Below are 16071 nucleotides of genomic sequence, written 5' to 3' on the forward strand. Positions count from 1 at the left end.
CCTTATACTTTGCACTATTGGTTGTACCTTTTCTCATGCTCCTTGACTAACTTGCTCCACATTGCTATTTCTAGACTCTTCCTCTACATCCATTCTATATCCTCTCCTCCTCAGGGATTGATTCTATACAAATTTACCACCTAGTCTAGATCCTAGTGTTCTTCGAACAGAATATTCTCCCTTCTTTCTTAATGAGTTTGGAGCCTGGCTCCCACTCATCTTTTCCATCCCAACTCCTTTTCTCATGCTTCAAGACTTCAACCTACATGTTGATGTTCCCTCAAACATGCTAACCTGTAATACTTACTTCACAAGAATATTGGGAAACTTAAATGAGATTATATATGTAAAACATTTTACAAACTTTAAAGCACCCATATTAGAGTTAAAAAGCAATTTCTGTGATGGAATATTATTGCTCTAAGAGAAATGATAAGCAGAGTGGTTTCGGATAAACAGGGAAAAATTTATATGAACTGATGCAAAGTAAAGTGAGAAGAACCAGGAGAACATTGTACACAGTAAAAAGCAATATTGGAATAATGATCAACTGTAAAAGACTTAATTCTGATCAAGACAATAATCTAAGATAATTGCAAAGGACCCATGATGAAAAAGAAATTGCGGAGGATATACTGGCCTAGTATGTCCATGGGATCACAAAGAGTCGGACAAGACTGAACGACAACAACATGATGAAAAATGCTTCTACCTTCAGAGAAAGAACTGATGGACTCTGAGTGCAGATTGAAGTATACTTCTTTAACTTTATTTCTCTTGGTTTTTTTTAACTTTGTTTTCTTTTGCAACATGACTGATATGGAAATATATTTTGCTTGACTTCATATGTATAATCAATTTAAAATTAATGTTTTCTCAAAGGGTGGGGGAGGGACAGGAGGAAGGGAGAGAATTTGAAACTCAATTTTTTTAAAAAAAAGAATGTTAAAAATTTTACATGTAGTTGGGAAATTTAGTGAAATAAAAATATAGTTTTACAAAATCAGTTATAAAGGTACATAATGGAGAAATTGTGCCTAGAAAGTGATTCTTGTGTAGAAGACCTAGGGGTTTTAGTGGACTGAAAACTTAATGTGCATTAATAATATGATGTGGCAGCCAAAAAAAGCTGGCTGAAGGTCAGAGAAATTCAGCGACTTGCCAGTATTCATGCGCATGTGTAAGAGGTGGCATCTAAACCTAGGTCTTCTGGACTCCAAGCCCAGCACTCCATCCACCCTACCATATTAGAGTTGAAGTCAAGAAATCTTGGGTTCATGTCCCACTTCTGACACTTACTGAATGTATGACCATGGGAAAGTCACTTAACCTCTCTAAAAGAACTCAGGAAAATTTTTAAGATGTAGACAGGGCTTTATCTGCTCTGTTGGTGTTCATTACCACAGTGAGAAAACAATGAGAGTTCAACACATCTTGGTGCCCCTAGATGCGTATAGTTTATGGTGTAGATCAGCCTTATTTATCACAGACAGCATACATTTATTAAGTGTCTTTGATCCCGTATTGTTGCTCCCTATCTTCCATTATTAGCCTATTATCAGGCTCTCCAGTTCTTGCCCCAGAGTCCTAGGTGATGAAAGATCTTCAGGTACCTCAAATCTACTGCAATGCAATCCAATCTTCTTTTTGCAATGCATTTGTAGTATATCCCCCATTTCTCACACACACACACACACACACACACACACACACACAAGCTATCTCTCTCTCTCTCTCTCTCTCTTTCCACCTCTTTTTCTGGAAACTAATTAAATCAACACTACCATTCTTAGAAAGGACTCATCAGTCATTTGCCTTGTGATTCTGCTCATGATCTATGTAACCAGTGATCCATTGATCTCTTATAGGTCTTGTCTCTATTAGGATTTAAGCTTCTTGGGAGCATCTTTGGGACTGTCTTTGTTTTTGTATTTGTATCACTTTACTTTATTGTTTGGCACAGTGCCCAGAACATAGTAAGCCCTTAATGAATGCTTTTTCATTCATTCATTCACATTGACCCATTTTTTTTAGCTTGTTGAGGTATTTTGAAATCTATATTTCTCTCATGCAATGAATGCATTAGCTATTTTTCCCTGCCAGCTTTGTGACATTTGCACTTTGATAAGCCATATGTGACTTTATGTCATCTGGAAGAGTAATTAGATTTAATATTCCTTATTTTAAAGGTCAGGAGACCTGTACTTGAAAAAAAATTCCTAATAATCAAAATTTCTCAGAACTAAATTTAGTTACCTCAGAACATGTGAAGTTTTTAAAGGAAGACTGCAGTCTTTCATTGTTTGGATTTCATAGATTCTTGACTTACAATTTGGTCTAGATGACATCTGAGAACTCAAACCACCCCTATTCCCTACAAAGTGATGCAAGAACCCAGTCATTTGAAGTCTGAGATATAAGGAATGAAACCCAGCTATCACAAGCCTGGGGTCACCAAGGTTTTTATTTTTTTGCTCTACCTTAAAGTTTATATTTACAACTTCATTATTTTTGAGACTACCCATTAAGAAGGGAGCTGTCCTTGCTTTAAGTAAGGTGGATGATTGTATTTGTTTAGATTTGTCTTACCGATCTTATTCTTAATGAATCTCTTGTTCTATTTCAGGTGGGATGTCTTGGGAGCTGTCCTTGGCAATGAATGTGGAACTCTAGAATCAGGTTTATCCATGATCTTCCTAAAAGAAGGAGAGAGAAAAATATGCACTCCATACATGGACACAACAGACTATGGAAATCTGAGGTTTTACTTCACTATGGGTAAGTAAATACCTTTTCATGAATGCTGTTGATCTCAACCAGATCTTGTTAGAATTCATTCCTAAGGAAATTTGATTATTTTCAGATATCTGCAGTAGGAAAGGGAATACTCATAAAATTTGAGCTACATACCCTGTGGTCAGAAGAGGAGACTGGGATGGTTACACTTGCCAGTGACCAGCCCTACTTATAACCCATTACAAAAAGTACTAGCCATGGTGTATCATCATCCTGCTAAGAGCAAAATACTTTAATGATCCTTTCATCCAATGGTCATAGAAGAAATGATGACAGATGATGTAGAAAAAATGAAAGCAGCCTAATGAGTGACCCTGCTAGATTCCCAAAAGGATTTCCTTCCATCACGATGAGTCATTTGTTTTCATGCATATAGTGTTATTATATATCTTCTTTGAGAATGGAAATTCTGAAAATTTTATGGTATATTGTAGCATACTATATTTAAAAAAAAAAGTTTGGATCAAACTTATTTCCTTTATGATACGGTGGAAAAACACTGGCTCTAGAGTCAGGAGTGCGTGGGTTCAGATATCACTTCCATGCTTTCTACCTATGTGATCTTGGGCAAGTCACTTAACCTCCTTGGGCCTCAGTTTCCTCATCAGTAAAATGAGGGGTTTGGAATACATGCCTTTTCAGGTCCCTTTTGGCTTTAGAGGTATGATTCTACGATTCTTGCCCTAATAAAAATATGTAAACATAAAGTATTGGGAAAATCCATGGAGGAAATAGGTGTTGTAATTAGTGACATACTAAAGTTATTGTTTCAAACAGTAAATGACAAAATTATGTATTCTGTCAGTGGAAGTCATTCTAGAGGGATGTACAAGTGTCACATGCCTGTTTTGTTGAGTGACCAGGAAACAGGGATGAACTTTTCCCAGCCTTTCGAATCATGGATGCACTTGGGAGAGTAACAGGAAATAAACTTTGTCCACCTTCTGAACTTATGGTAGAAGTTTTCATTCTAACAGGACAAACATGCCTGTTGTCTCACCATCAGCACAACCTCTCCAGCAGTCTCATCCATTTCATCTTCACCTCTCCAGGCATCCTCTGTTTTATAAAATGAAGGCTGTGTGTATTGAAAGCAAACTATAAAAACAAAATTTTAACTGCCTGCTTTCAAAAGTAACACATAGCTTTGACTTTGAAATGATTTGTACATTAAAATGTCATTTGTTGAATTTAAAAAGCCAAATTTCAACCTAAATATAATTTTATTCAAATTAATTCCTGTGAAACCTCAGATTAGCCATTGCTATAACATGTTACCAGGCATCCTAGTTTGCATTTCAGTTTTCATCCCATTTTGAATATCACTACTATTGTGTTATAATTTGTTTTCTATTTCTCATACCAAAACTCTATCATGTATATAATATCCAAATTCTTCAAATAGTAGGTTACTGAGTAAGAGGGATCAATCCAAATTAACTGAAATGAGTCTTAACAGGGAAATCATCAGGAAAATATAGTACCTAACAGTTATCTAAGTTCCTCAAAACCTTGTACTAAAACATATATAATTTACACTTATAGTGGGGAAGGAGAGATGATAGCAGACTTCAGATATTTAAAGAATTGTTATACAGAAGAAGTATCAGTCTTCTATTTGGCCTGAGGATACATAACTAGCACTAAGGGGTAGCATTTTGGGGGAAGTAGATTTGAGTTAATGTAAGGAACAATCGATAATTAGAGCTATCTTTTATAAAATAGTATGTATAGCCATGGGAGACAGTGAGTTCTCCATTACTGTAGGTGTTTCAGTGGTGAATAGATGGCCACTTGTCAGAGATTCACATTTGAATGAGGTTTGAACGCCATGAATTCTGATTTCCCTTCCAGATGTAAGAGTATATTATTCTGCTAAATGTCCAGAGAAGAAATTAGTTTAGATTAATCCAGTGCAGAGATGCATTGGCCTTTAGTACTTCTTTTCCACATGAACATTCTTCCAACATGTGGCCTCAAGGAAGACCATGACATCAGGTTGGTGATCCCATGACATTCAAGTGAATTGGATTTAAATGAGGCAGGGCTGTGCCAAGTCACCAGTCTTACTTTTCTCCTCCAGAGCCATGTGGATACAGTGGTTGGATACAGATCAGGACAACTGGAGATGGTCCAGGATGCAGTGGGAGACCTTGGCCTTTTTAAGCTAAAGTCTTTAACAGGCCAGTTTACCCAAGAAAGGCTCACTGTTCTTTCCTCCCATATATTCTGTTCTGTCTATGTGCTATACTTTGGTCCGTGCTGATTTACCTACCTGCAGTGAACTTCATGCTTCTCTCCATTTTAATCTAAATCCATCCCACTTGTAAAAGCCCAATTCAGGTCCTTCTCTGACCATCCTAGTCCACACTGATCTCTCCTTTCTCTTAACTGCTAGTGTCCTTGGAATCACACACACTAAATATTAATCTCAATCATTAACCTTAACCATTCTCTCATTGTTTCATGTATATTTGTGTATATTTGTGGTATCGCCCTAGTAAATTATAAGTTCCCAGAGTACAGGACCGTATCTAAGATTTATTTTGTTTATCCCACAGTATTTAGCAGAGAAGTAGGCACTTAACTATGGTACAAAGCAAGAATATAGAATTGTATTTTTATCTTATATAACCCTACCAGATTATCAACTCCTTGAGGACAGATATTATGTTTCCTTCAAATCATCATGTCAGTTCAACATTTATTGAGCACTTACCAAACACAAATCATTGTTCAAGGTATGGGGGACCCAAAGACAAAAAATGATGTAGTCTCTGCCCTTCCACAGTTTATAATATAGTAGGGGACAAGACAGGCTTACAAATAACTGTAAAATAATTTAGGGAGTTTCAAGTGCATTTTGTTTCTGTTGTTGTTCAGTTGTTTCAATCATGTCAGACTCTTCATGACCCTATTGGGAGTTTTCTTGGTGAAGATACTGGAGTAGTTTGCCAGTTCCTTCTCCAGTTCATTTTACAGATGAGGAAACTGAGGCAAACAGGGTTAAGTGCCTTCTTCAAGGTCACACCAGTAATAAGTGTCTGAGTCCAGATTTAAACTCAGGTCTTCCTGACTCTAAGCCCCGAACTTTGTCCACTGTGCCACCCAGCTGCCCTTTTCAAGTGAACAGGATATAGCAAATGGAAATATTCAGGGAAGAGGCAAGAAAGGAGACTTCATGAAAGAAGGGGCTTGTAATCTGGACCTTGAAAGGAGGGAATGATTTTAAAAGGCAGATATGTGGAGAAAGTCTGTTTCAGACTTGAGGAATGGAGCATGTAAATGCTCAGAGATGGGAAATGCCAAGGAAACATGATTGGCTAGTAGTCCAGTTTTCCTAGAATGCAGAATATGTCAATCAACCAGTATTTAAGTACCTCCTCAATGCCTGGCCCTAGGCTATGTGCCAGAGACATAAGTACAAAGAATGAAACAATCTCTGCTTTCAATGAGCTCATATTATGGAGAAGAATAGTAATGTAGAAGGCTGGAAAGGGAGGTGTGAGCCAGATTGCAGAATTCCAGGCTAAGGATTTTCTATTTAATCTTATAATTGCTGGGAAACTCCTAAATGTTTTCGAGCAGGGCCGTACTGTGCTTCTGGAATTAGGAAGATGACTTTGCTGTGGATGCAGGATGGATTAGAGAGAAGAGAGCCCCACAGAGGGGAGAACAGTTAAGAAGGTGTTTTAATGGTCCAAAGATGTAATTATAGGGTTTGGTTGGAAAGAAAAGGAGTGTGAAATATGGCAGAAGTAGAATTAAAGGGAATTGGCAGCTGAGTAGATGTAGAGAGTGTACAGAAAGGAAAGAGTCCAAGATGATGAAGCTGGAGTGACTGGGAGAAGATTTGTGCCATCAGAAGAAATGGAGAAGAAAAGATAAGGCTGCTGCAGGTTCTTGTGGTGGGAGGAAATGGCGTGTTTAGTTTGGGACACATTGAATTTAAGGTGCTGGTAAGCAATTCAGGTACATATATCCAGCAGACAGTTGGAAATAGAGGACTGAAGCTCAGGGTATCACTTTGGAAACTGTTTGCAAAATAGATTGTTTTGGAAAAAATCCAGAAGCAGGTAGACAGATTGAGTGACCATGGCAATAGTCTAGGAAGATAGGTGATGAAGGCCTGAGCTAGGGCCTCCACTGTCTGAGTGGAGGAAAGGAGACAAATATGAGAGATATTATGGAGGCAGAATGAACCCTACTGACAAATGATTAAATATCAGAGAAGGCCTTGTATGAGGGAAAATGAGGAGCTAAGGATGAATGACTCTCAAATTTGTAAGCCTGGTTGACTAAAAAGACTGGTGCTCTCAATAATAATAAGGAAGTCTGTAGAAGCAAGAGGTTTGAGACACCTACAGGATATCCATCACCACTCCAGCTCAGATTCCTGTTTTTATTATGCATATCTATGAGCAGCAAAGCCTGATTGTTTTGTTACTATATTTTCTTCACTCTTCCCCTCCAAAATCTAGCTCATTAAGGTTTCAAATGGTCTTTGGTTTCACTAATGTTGGTGCTTCTTTTTCTGATACCCTTTCATACAGAATTTCAGTTGGAAGGGTCCTCCATTGTCATCTAGTTCACCCCATACCAGAAAAAAAAAACAATTCTGTATTACAATATTCCTGCCAAGTGTTTCTCTAGCCTTTTCTTAGAGACCAGTGCTGATAGGGAGCCCACCACTTTCTGAGGGTTCTTATTCCATCTTAGGATAGCTCTAATTGTTATGAAGTTTTTGCTTACCTCAGGCTTAAATTTTTCACTTTGCAACTTTCACCCTTGCACCTAGTTCTTCCCTCAGGGGAATCAAACATTTGTAAGTCTAATCTCTTGTACACGTGACAATCTCTTAAATATACGAAGACAGCTGTCATGTTCCCAGTGTTCTCCAAGCTAAACATCCCCATATCCTCCACCTGATCCTCATATGGCAAAGATATGTGGCCTTTCGTGCCCTTTGAATGTTCTCCAGTTCATGGATGTGCTCCCTAAAATCGGTTTCCCAGAGCAGTCATAGTATTCCATATGTTGTTTGACCAAGGAAGAATATATCAAGATTTCTCTCATATCCTGATTCCTGGAAACCATGTCTTTTTTTACTGGGGCCCAAGATTCCATCAGGGTTTTTTTTTTTTGCCAAATCACAGTGTTTAATCATATTGAGTTTGCCATCCACTAAACCATCAAATCGTTTTTATACAAAATGCTATCTAACCTTGTCTCCCAAATTTTGTACTTATAAGATTGATTTTTTAATCTAAATACATAACTTATCGTTCATACCTATTGCATTTCCTCTAATTTGATTCAGCCTGGTTGTTCTATCCCATCAAAATTTTTCTCAACTCTGAATCTGCTATCCAGTACATTGATGATCTCCGCCATCTGCAAATTTCCTAAGGAAGCTTGTCTATGCCTTTATCTGGGTCATTGATAAAAGTGTTAACAGCACAGTGCCAAGCGCATATCCATGGGCCATTGTAATGGAGATGTTCTTTGATGACAAGATGAAACTATTCATGATCCAGCAAGTTTAGAATCCATCTAACTAATGAGAGACTTTTCCCACAAATCATCCATAGAGAATGTACCCATCAGATTGGTGGCCTTTTGTTATCTTGTGGGCACCAAGATTTTGTTGTCTATCATTGTTACTATATTAATAGCTCATCTTCCTTTCTGGTCAAATATTTATATGCTTAATAATGTTCCTTACCTCACTTCTATCATATAATTATCTTTGGTAACATGCTGCAGCATGGTAACACAGCCAGTGCAAGCAAGATTGTTTCCATTTTATAGATGGGGAAACTAAGAGTCAGCAAATACACATGACATCCAAAGTCATGCAGTCATATATCAGCACTACCTAAAATAATCAACCAATAGCTGTGAAATAAATCAGACTCCTGAAGTTTTTCTTAAAACTGTATTTGTCACCTTTAAAAATACATCATTGAGATGCTTTTCAATTTAAAAGCTAAGGAAAGTCTTCACTTTTTCTTCATTATGCATTATAGTTACCTGAAAAACAAGAAAAAAATCTTAGTTTCAATAGGAACTCATGTCAGTGCACCTTCCCAAGAATGACAGATCCACCCCATAGTTCTTTAGATTAATTCTGTAGTGTTTTTAATGTCCCCACTACCACTGTTACCAAAGGTCTCTTTCTTCTTCTGTCACTTTTTAGGGCAAAGCAGAGCTCTCCGGTGACTTTTAGAGCTTTTAATTATTAGTTCTTTCTAAAAGAAAAATGTAGTAGCTAATGGTACAAACTATGTTCATAAGCAAGCAGAAAATGAAGAAAATAGAGATCTAATTCATAGGTTGCATTTTTCACAGGCACTCACATTGTGCTATTAACATAGCCTTATGTTAATTGTGACCTTTGTCTTTCTCAGTGCTCATCTATTGATAATGGTTTATTATAAACCCTATACTGAATTACATTTCTGAAAAGAATATTTTGTTTTAGTTTGGATTTTTCCCCAGGACTCATCATTTAGAAGTGTTGTTATGAGCCATACTCATCATTACCACAAATTTTTTTCTATATTGTTCTGAGTATAGGCCATATGCCTAAAATGAGGCTACTTTGAAAAATACAGGTGAAAATTAGTTATACAAAGCCTATTTATTATAATTTTAACACATTTATTTCAAATATCAGTTAAATATTTTTATCATCACTGTGTAACTGAAGATATTATTGCGTCTTTTGATTCATGATAGACTTCTCAGGTTCTATGCAAACAGGTTCTGAGGGGTAAGGAATATAGCATATATGGTAATAATGTTTTGAAGATCAGAATAATAATGATCAGAACAGAATAATATATAAAATTGAGATGAATTACCAAATGGTATTCCACAATAGATCAATGTGCAAAGGAACAAATAGTTTTCAAAAGAATTCATAAAAATGGCCACAACAAAACATGCAGTAGTGCAAAACTCCAAACTTTCAGCTCAAATTAAAGGTCTGCAAAGAAGTGGTAAGATCTAATAGATCCAATCTCAATCTTTGGGTCTTGAACCCTGAAACAGCTGTTTTTGGAGGGATTCAAGAGGATTACTGGCGAACCATGCTCCAGAGCAGGAGAGGCTCACTGATAGAAAGTCTTTAAGATCACCTTGTGACAACAACATTACCAGAGCTCCTACGAATGAAGCTACATTTGGCTATATGTCTAGCCAAGTAGGTGGATGTTGGTGGGACACCAAAGGAACCACTATATGGCAAACAACTTGCAGGTGATTGAAAAGCAGGATGGGCAGAAGAGTTATGATGAAAGAAGATAAGCTTTGTGTCATCTTTATGAAATGCAAGGAAACATAGCCAGCATGAAGGCTGATCAGGATACGGTGACTCAATGAGAACAAAGATACAAGACAAGCCAGAGGCAGAACGATAATCAAAAACTACTGCAGTAAACTGAAGGACTTTTTCATGCTTCCATAGAAACAAACATTATCAGTAATTCTGTTTTTGAAAAAAGGACAAGAATATATGTAAATATTTATGTGGTTATGTTTATATGTTAAGATTTAATCGCTCAAAACTACACTGATATTTTAGGGACACTGTATATACACATACATACGTGTGTGTCGATCTGTCTGTCTCTGTGGTGCTACCTGTCTGTGAAAGTCCTATCCAAGATCACAGAATATTAGATCTGCCAATCATAATTTTGATAACCATTGTAACTTTACAGAAAAGGAAACTGAGGCCCATAAAGGTAAAGTTATTTGTTCAGGGTTCTATAAGAGGCAATACTGGTGGGCTGGAACTCAAACAGAAATCTTTTGAGTGTTTGACTCCAAGCCCGGGGCTCTTTTCCCCTAATCAAGGCTTCCACCCTGCCAAATATAGCTACAACTTAAGGACATTCAGACAGATTAGCATAATTAGCTAATAAGACCCTGTGCAAGCCTTTTTTTTCTTCTTTTTCAAAGTTACCAAAATAAATTCCTCAAAGCTCATAGGTTTTGCAATTATCTTTTAATGGAGCATTGTTTGGCTTATTTTGCTGACCTTAACTAAACTTAGAGATTATTTTATCTTTTCATTCCTAACAAGTTTATTTCAAAGTGTTTTGATACTTCAGTTGATATTGAATAGTTTTAAAAGATTCTCAACAGTTGGGCAGGGTCCATATGGCCCTTTCCGTGGACAGTACATCTTCAAACAGGCAGTACATCTGTCTCCTAGTAGAAAATAAAAGAAATTATTTTCTAAGATACTTATATTCCAGATAAATTGTCCTGCGTTCAGAAGCAAAATTATTTCCAAATAAGAACTCTATTTTTCTGCCAGCAGCACCAATTAGGAATGTATCTAAGTTACAGTTGCTATGGTAACAGGACTTCTTCAGTAGACTTGGTATCAAAGTGATTGACTATCAGAAAGGATACCATTAGCATTAAATGCCCTCTAAATCCAAGGTCCCACAGATGCCTAGATAATGGTGACCTTTGACACCCAATAAGGAAATAAAGTATTCAATTCTTGATTATTGGAAGGATCTTTTCTTTTGGGGATTGATTGAAGCATAATTTTAATTCTGTGTTGACTTTCCTTTATTACCCATTGTGTTTCTGAGTTGCTTCTTGCTCCTTAGAGTTAACGTTTACTTAGTAATGCAAATTAAGTTCAAGATAAAACTAAGAAAAACATAAAGAACATGACAAAATAATTCAAATCATGCATTTATAGAAATAGTTTGCTACTTTGGATTTCTTGGCTATTTCCTATCATCCATGTGATTATTCCACCCTCATCAATCCAAATAATTAAAAACTTTTGTAGAAATAATTCCATTTATGAATATTGATTAAAGAACTAAAGAAACTTTTAAAAAAAGACAATTATGAAAAAATCTAAAGAACAATGAGAAATTTTAGCATCCAGGAGTAAAAGATTTATTAAAACAAAAAAATGTATATGAACATTTCTACCCATGCAGTTAATTGTGTTGTCAGTATAACATAATTGTAAAAAATGCATTAATAAGAAATGGACTTCAACTTTGAAAATATAGTTGTTATAATCACCTGGGAGCCATTAGGAAGTGGCAGAGAATGTTAAAGAAAAGTAGCAGAAATAGCATGTGAATATAATAGAATATTATTATGCCTGAGAAATGACATATTGACTGATTTAAAAAAAGATTAGAAGACTTGTATGAATTGATTCAGAGTGAAGTGAGCAGATCCAGTAGAACAATTTAGGAGATAACAATAACATGAAAGAAAAGTTTGAAAAACCTCAGAACTCTAATCAAAGCTATAAACAATAGTAACTTCAAAAGATTGATGATGAAACATGCTTCCTACCTCTAGACAGAGAGATAATGAACTAGAGATGTGAATTTTTGAACATAATCGATGGGTCGATTTGTTTTGTTGGACTATACATATTTGTTGCACAGAAAGATTTCCATTATAAGGCTTAGTAGTTTAGTGGGTGGTTGTTCTGAACCCCTTTAACAAACTTCCTTTCATCTTCAACTTCTTTCTGGTTCACTCCTTCTATTTTCTAACCCTCAAAACATGTCTCCCTCTCCACAACAATTACTTTTGTAGGCATACCCTCCTGTACGGGCTAAAGTTTCATAACCTGCCTAACTCACTGGTCATGGTAAAGCAGTCCTTGCTCCTCATTGCGTTGTGTGACATTACATGTCACACAAGTAATCAGTCTTATAGCATTTGAACTTGGGCTTTCTTTCTATGTTAGGTTGACTCTCTAATGATAATAACTTGATTTATATAATGGTTTATATAATTTTATTTATATAATTTATATATTTGTTTTTATAATATACATTTGTATAATTTTACAAACCACTTTTCTGAAAGTACCCTGTGAGATAATAGTATGAGAATTCTTTGAAAACTTAAAAGTCATTATGCAAAAGTAGAGTGGTGGTATTAGTAAATGAATTCTCCAATATGCACTAAAATGTAAAAGCTCATTGTTACTCAGCGTTTTGAGGGACAGTTAATGTTTATGAAAATCTTCAGAAATGAAAATCAAGTGGAATATTTTGTTAATAGTTACTGGTCCTTGAACTTTAGCAGTAAAGGCCTCAAATGTAACCCAAAAAGTTGGTTTAATAGAAAGTTGAACAAGTCCTGTTCACATAGGTTGAAAGGTAGAGATAGAAACACTATTTCCTCATAGCAGATTATTCTTTCAATCTCATTAAGCAAATAGTTATTTGTGTCAAGTTTTTGATCTTTGTTGCAGCCTGTTTTGAGCCATGTATAAGTGATCACCTCCATGCCTGTTTTCTTTTAGGTCATAGTTTAATCATACCCCTGATGTAATTATTTTTATAATCCTGGAATTTAATATTGTACTTCATGTGATGATTGATGTAAATGAGTGTCAGTAACCTAACAATCATATATTGTGCAGGAGGCATTTGTGACCCTGGAGAATCCCATGAAAATGATGTCATTCTCTATGCAAAGACTGAAGGAAGAAAAGAACATATTGTTCTGGACACACTTTCCTATTCATCCTACAAGGTAAACAAAACCAGCCTATAACATTTCCCTGGCCCTCCTCAGGCTACATATCTATAGAAACTGTCCCAGATACCAAGGGGCAAATGTCTTCTGCCAACAACCCTATAAGATATGATTAGGAATGAAGCTGCTCAGTTTAAATGAGATATTGTACTATAGTTTAAGGCAATACCTTTAGTGGCCCTTTTAATTCTTATACTTTTGAATTAGGGTCTTAGTAGAAAGGGGTGAAATACTATCAGAGAAAAGAAGGCAGAGCCCGATACCCTGAGTGACAATTGGTCTTGTCCCCTTGAAAGCCCTGAAAGGATCTCTAATTATGCAGCCCCACAGGAGTGCCATCAGGCATAATTAATATTTATCCAGCATTTTGAGATTCCCTAGACGAGAGGCATTGTAGAAATGCAGATCATTATTACTGTTGCTTTCTTCTTGGCTAATTAGAACTGCTGAGGTCGACCTTTTTGCTTTGCCCTTTGGATTTAGGACAGGTGTTGATTCTAGTTGTTTGCAAACATCTTCAAAATTATGTGACATGCTTGTCCTGGGTTTTAGGTTTTTTTTTTCTAATTGTACATTTATTTGTGCTGACACAATCATTATTAGTTAGCCTTCGTTCAGCTCTGATGACACCCTGTAAAAGACCTTGAGGACATTTCTTGCACAGTGCGCTCACAGTTAAGATTTAAAAGGCTCAATATAAACATAGAGGACAGAATGGGGGATATTGAGAGAAGGATGAAGAACCAATGTGACCCAAATATTGTGGTCTGGCGTGCTCAGAAGGGATGCTGTCACTAGCAATAGCTCAATAGCAGGCCAACTGAAACAAGCCTTGAGAAGACTCTGAAGGTGTGAACAATTCAGTTTTCCTTTTCTCAGAATGATATATGATTAGGCATTTGCCCAATTGTTTGCATTCAGACCCCATCATAGGTCTTAATGATATGGCAAGACATTTTGGGCTGCTTAGAACAGATCATATTTTGGCAACTTTTGGTGATATCAAATATCATCAAAGTTGATATAAATCAACTTTCTTCTGACTTCAGCTAAGCAGAATGCAAATAGGGTATTTGTGAAACATACTTTGAAACTGTCATGGTAGTACTGGTTAAAGCAGGCAAAGATAAAAAGATTAGCTTGTTTGAGGCAGGGAAGAATTTTACCAATATATATTCAAGTAGGGAGATTTATGAATTAAATGAAATATTATTATCTCCTTAGAAGTATGACCTCAGTTTAATTCAATAAGCATTTATTAAATACATGCTCTGTGCCAGGCACTATGATGGGCTGTGAGGATACAAGGACAAAAAAGAAACAGTGCCTGCCCTCAAGGAGCTTATATTCTGCTGCAGGGAAATAGCATGTATATGAAAATAAATAAAAATGCAATAGAGAAAATAAATATATGTAATATACATTAATATACAGAGAAAACAAATACAAATTTTGAGTAATTTTAGGAACATTAACACCTAGGGGAATTAGAAAAGGCCTCCTGTAGGAGATGGAACTTGAACTAAGCCTTGAAGGGAACTAGGGATTCCATGAGGCAGAGGTAAGGAGGGAGAGTGTTCTACATGTTTGGGCAGCCTGTGAAAAAGTCCAGAAGTGAGAGATCAAATATCACGTACAGAGAACAACAACCAGTCCTGGAATGTAGAATATGTGAGGGTAAACAAAGTCAGTCTGGAAAGATTGTTTGGAGCTAGATTGTGAAAGGCTCCGAATTCCAAACAATGGAGTTTATATTTTATCCTAGAAGCAATAGAAATCCATTGAGGTTTCTTAAATAGGAGTGATGTAGGCAGATCAGTGCTTGAAGAATATCAGTTTGGTACCAGTGTAGAAGAAAAGAGGAGGGAGGCTATGTGCAAGGAGTTCATTTAGAAAACTATTGGAATATTCCTGGTGATGAGGGAATAAAACTCATATGGTAGCCATGTAAGTGAAGATTTGGCAACAAATGAAAGAGATGTCATGGAGTAGAATCTAAAAGACTTTATTTTGTTCAGTCATTTCAATTGTGTCTGACTCTTTGTGACCCTATTGGGGGTTTTCTTGGCAAAGATACTGGAGTGGTTTGCCATTTCCTTCTCCAGCTCATTTTACAGATGATGAAACTGAGGCCAACAGGGTTAAGTGATTTGCTCAGGGTCACACAGCTAGTGTGTGAGACCAAATCTGAACTCAGATAGATGAGTCTTACTGATTCCAGACCCAGCACTCTATCCACTGTACCACCTAGCTGCCCCAAAAGACTTCATACCTGAATGCATATGTGGGATATGAGGAAAAGTAAAGGGGATAACTCTTAGACAGCATAACTGAATGACTAGAAGGATGGTGGTACCCTCAACAGAAAAAGGAATGTTAGGAACAGGGGCAGATTTAAGGGAAAAAGATAAACTAATTCTTTTTTGAACATGTTAAATTTAAACAAATGAGATATATGTGGGACATCCAGGTGGAGATGTATAGTAGGCAATTAGAAATGCCAGAGATGTTGAACTAGAGCTCAGGTGAGAGATGTTGACTGCATATATAAATCTGGGAATCATCTACATAGAGATAATGGTTGAATTTATCAGAGTTATATAATCACCAAGGGGAAAGTATGGGAACTATGATCTTATGTGTCCCTCATAATGCTATACACTAGTATATGAAAGATCTTTTGTTTATTATTGTTATTGCAAAGGATTTCTGTTTATTTTAAAG

General features: G+C 36.4%; 1 protein-coding gene across 1 annotated transcript in view; it reads left to right on the forward strand.

Annotated features, from left to right (window-relative positions):
* RELN (reelin) overlaps positions 1–16071 on the forward strand; it is a 549610-nt gene that overhangs the window by 328539 nt on the left and 205000 nt on the right. The window contains exons 12-13 of the mRNA XM_027838603.1: positions 2627–2778; positions 13232–13344. Coding sequence (XP_027694404.1) covers positions 2627–2778; positions 13232–13344 — 265 coding nt within the window. The remainder of the gene's footprint in view (positions 1–2626; positions 2779–13231; positions 13345–16071) is intronic.

The sequence above is a fragment of the Vombatus ursinus genome, unplaced genomic scaffold (assembly GCF_900497805.2).
Source record: "Vombatus ursinus unplaced genomic scaffold, bare-nosed wombat genome assembly UNPS02014830.1, whole genome shotgun sequence".
Lineage (NCBI taxonomy): Eukaryota > Metazoa > Chordata > Mammalia > Diprotodontia > Vombatidae > Vombatus > Vombatus ursinus.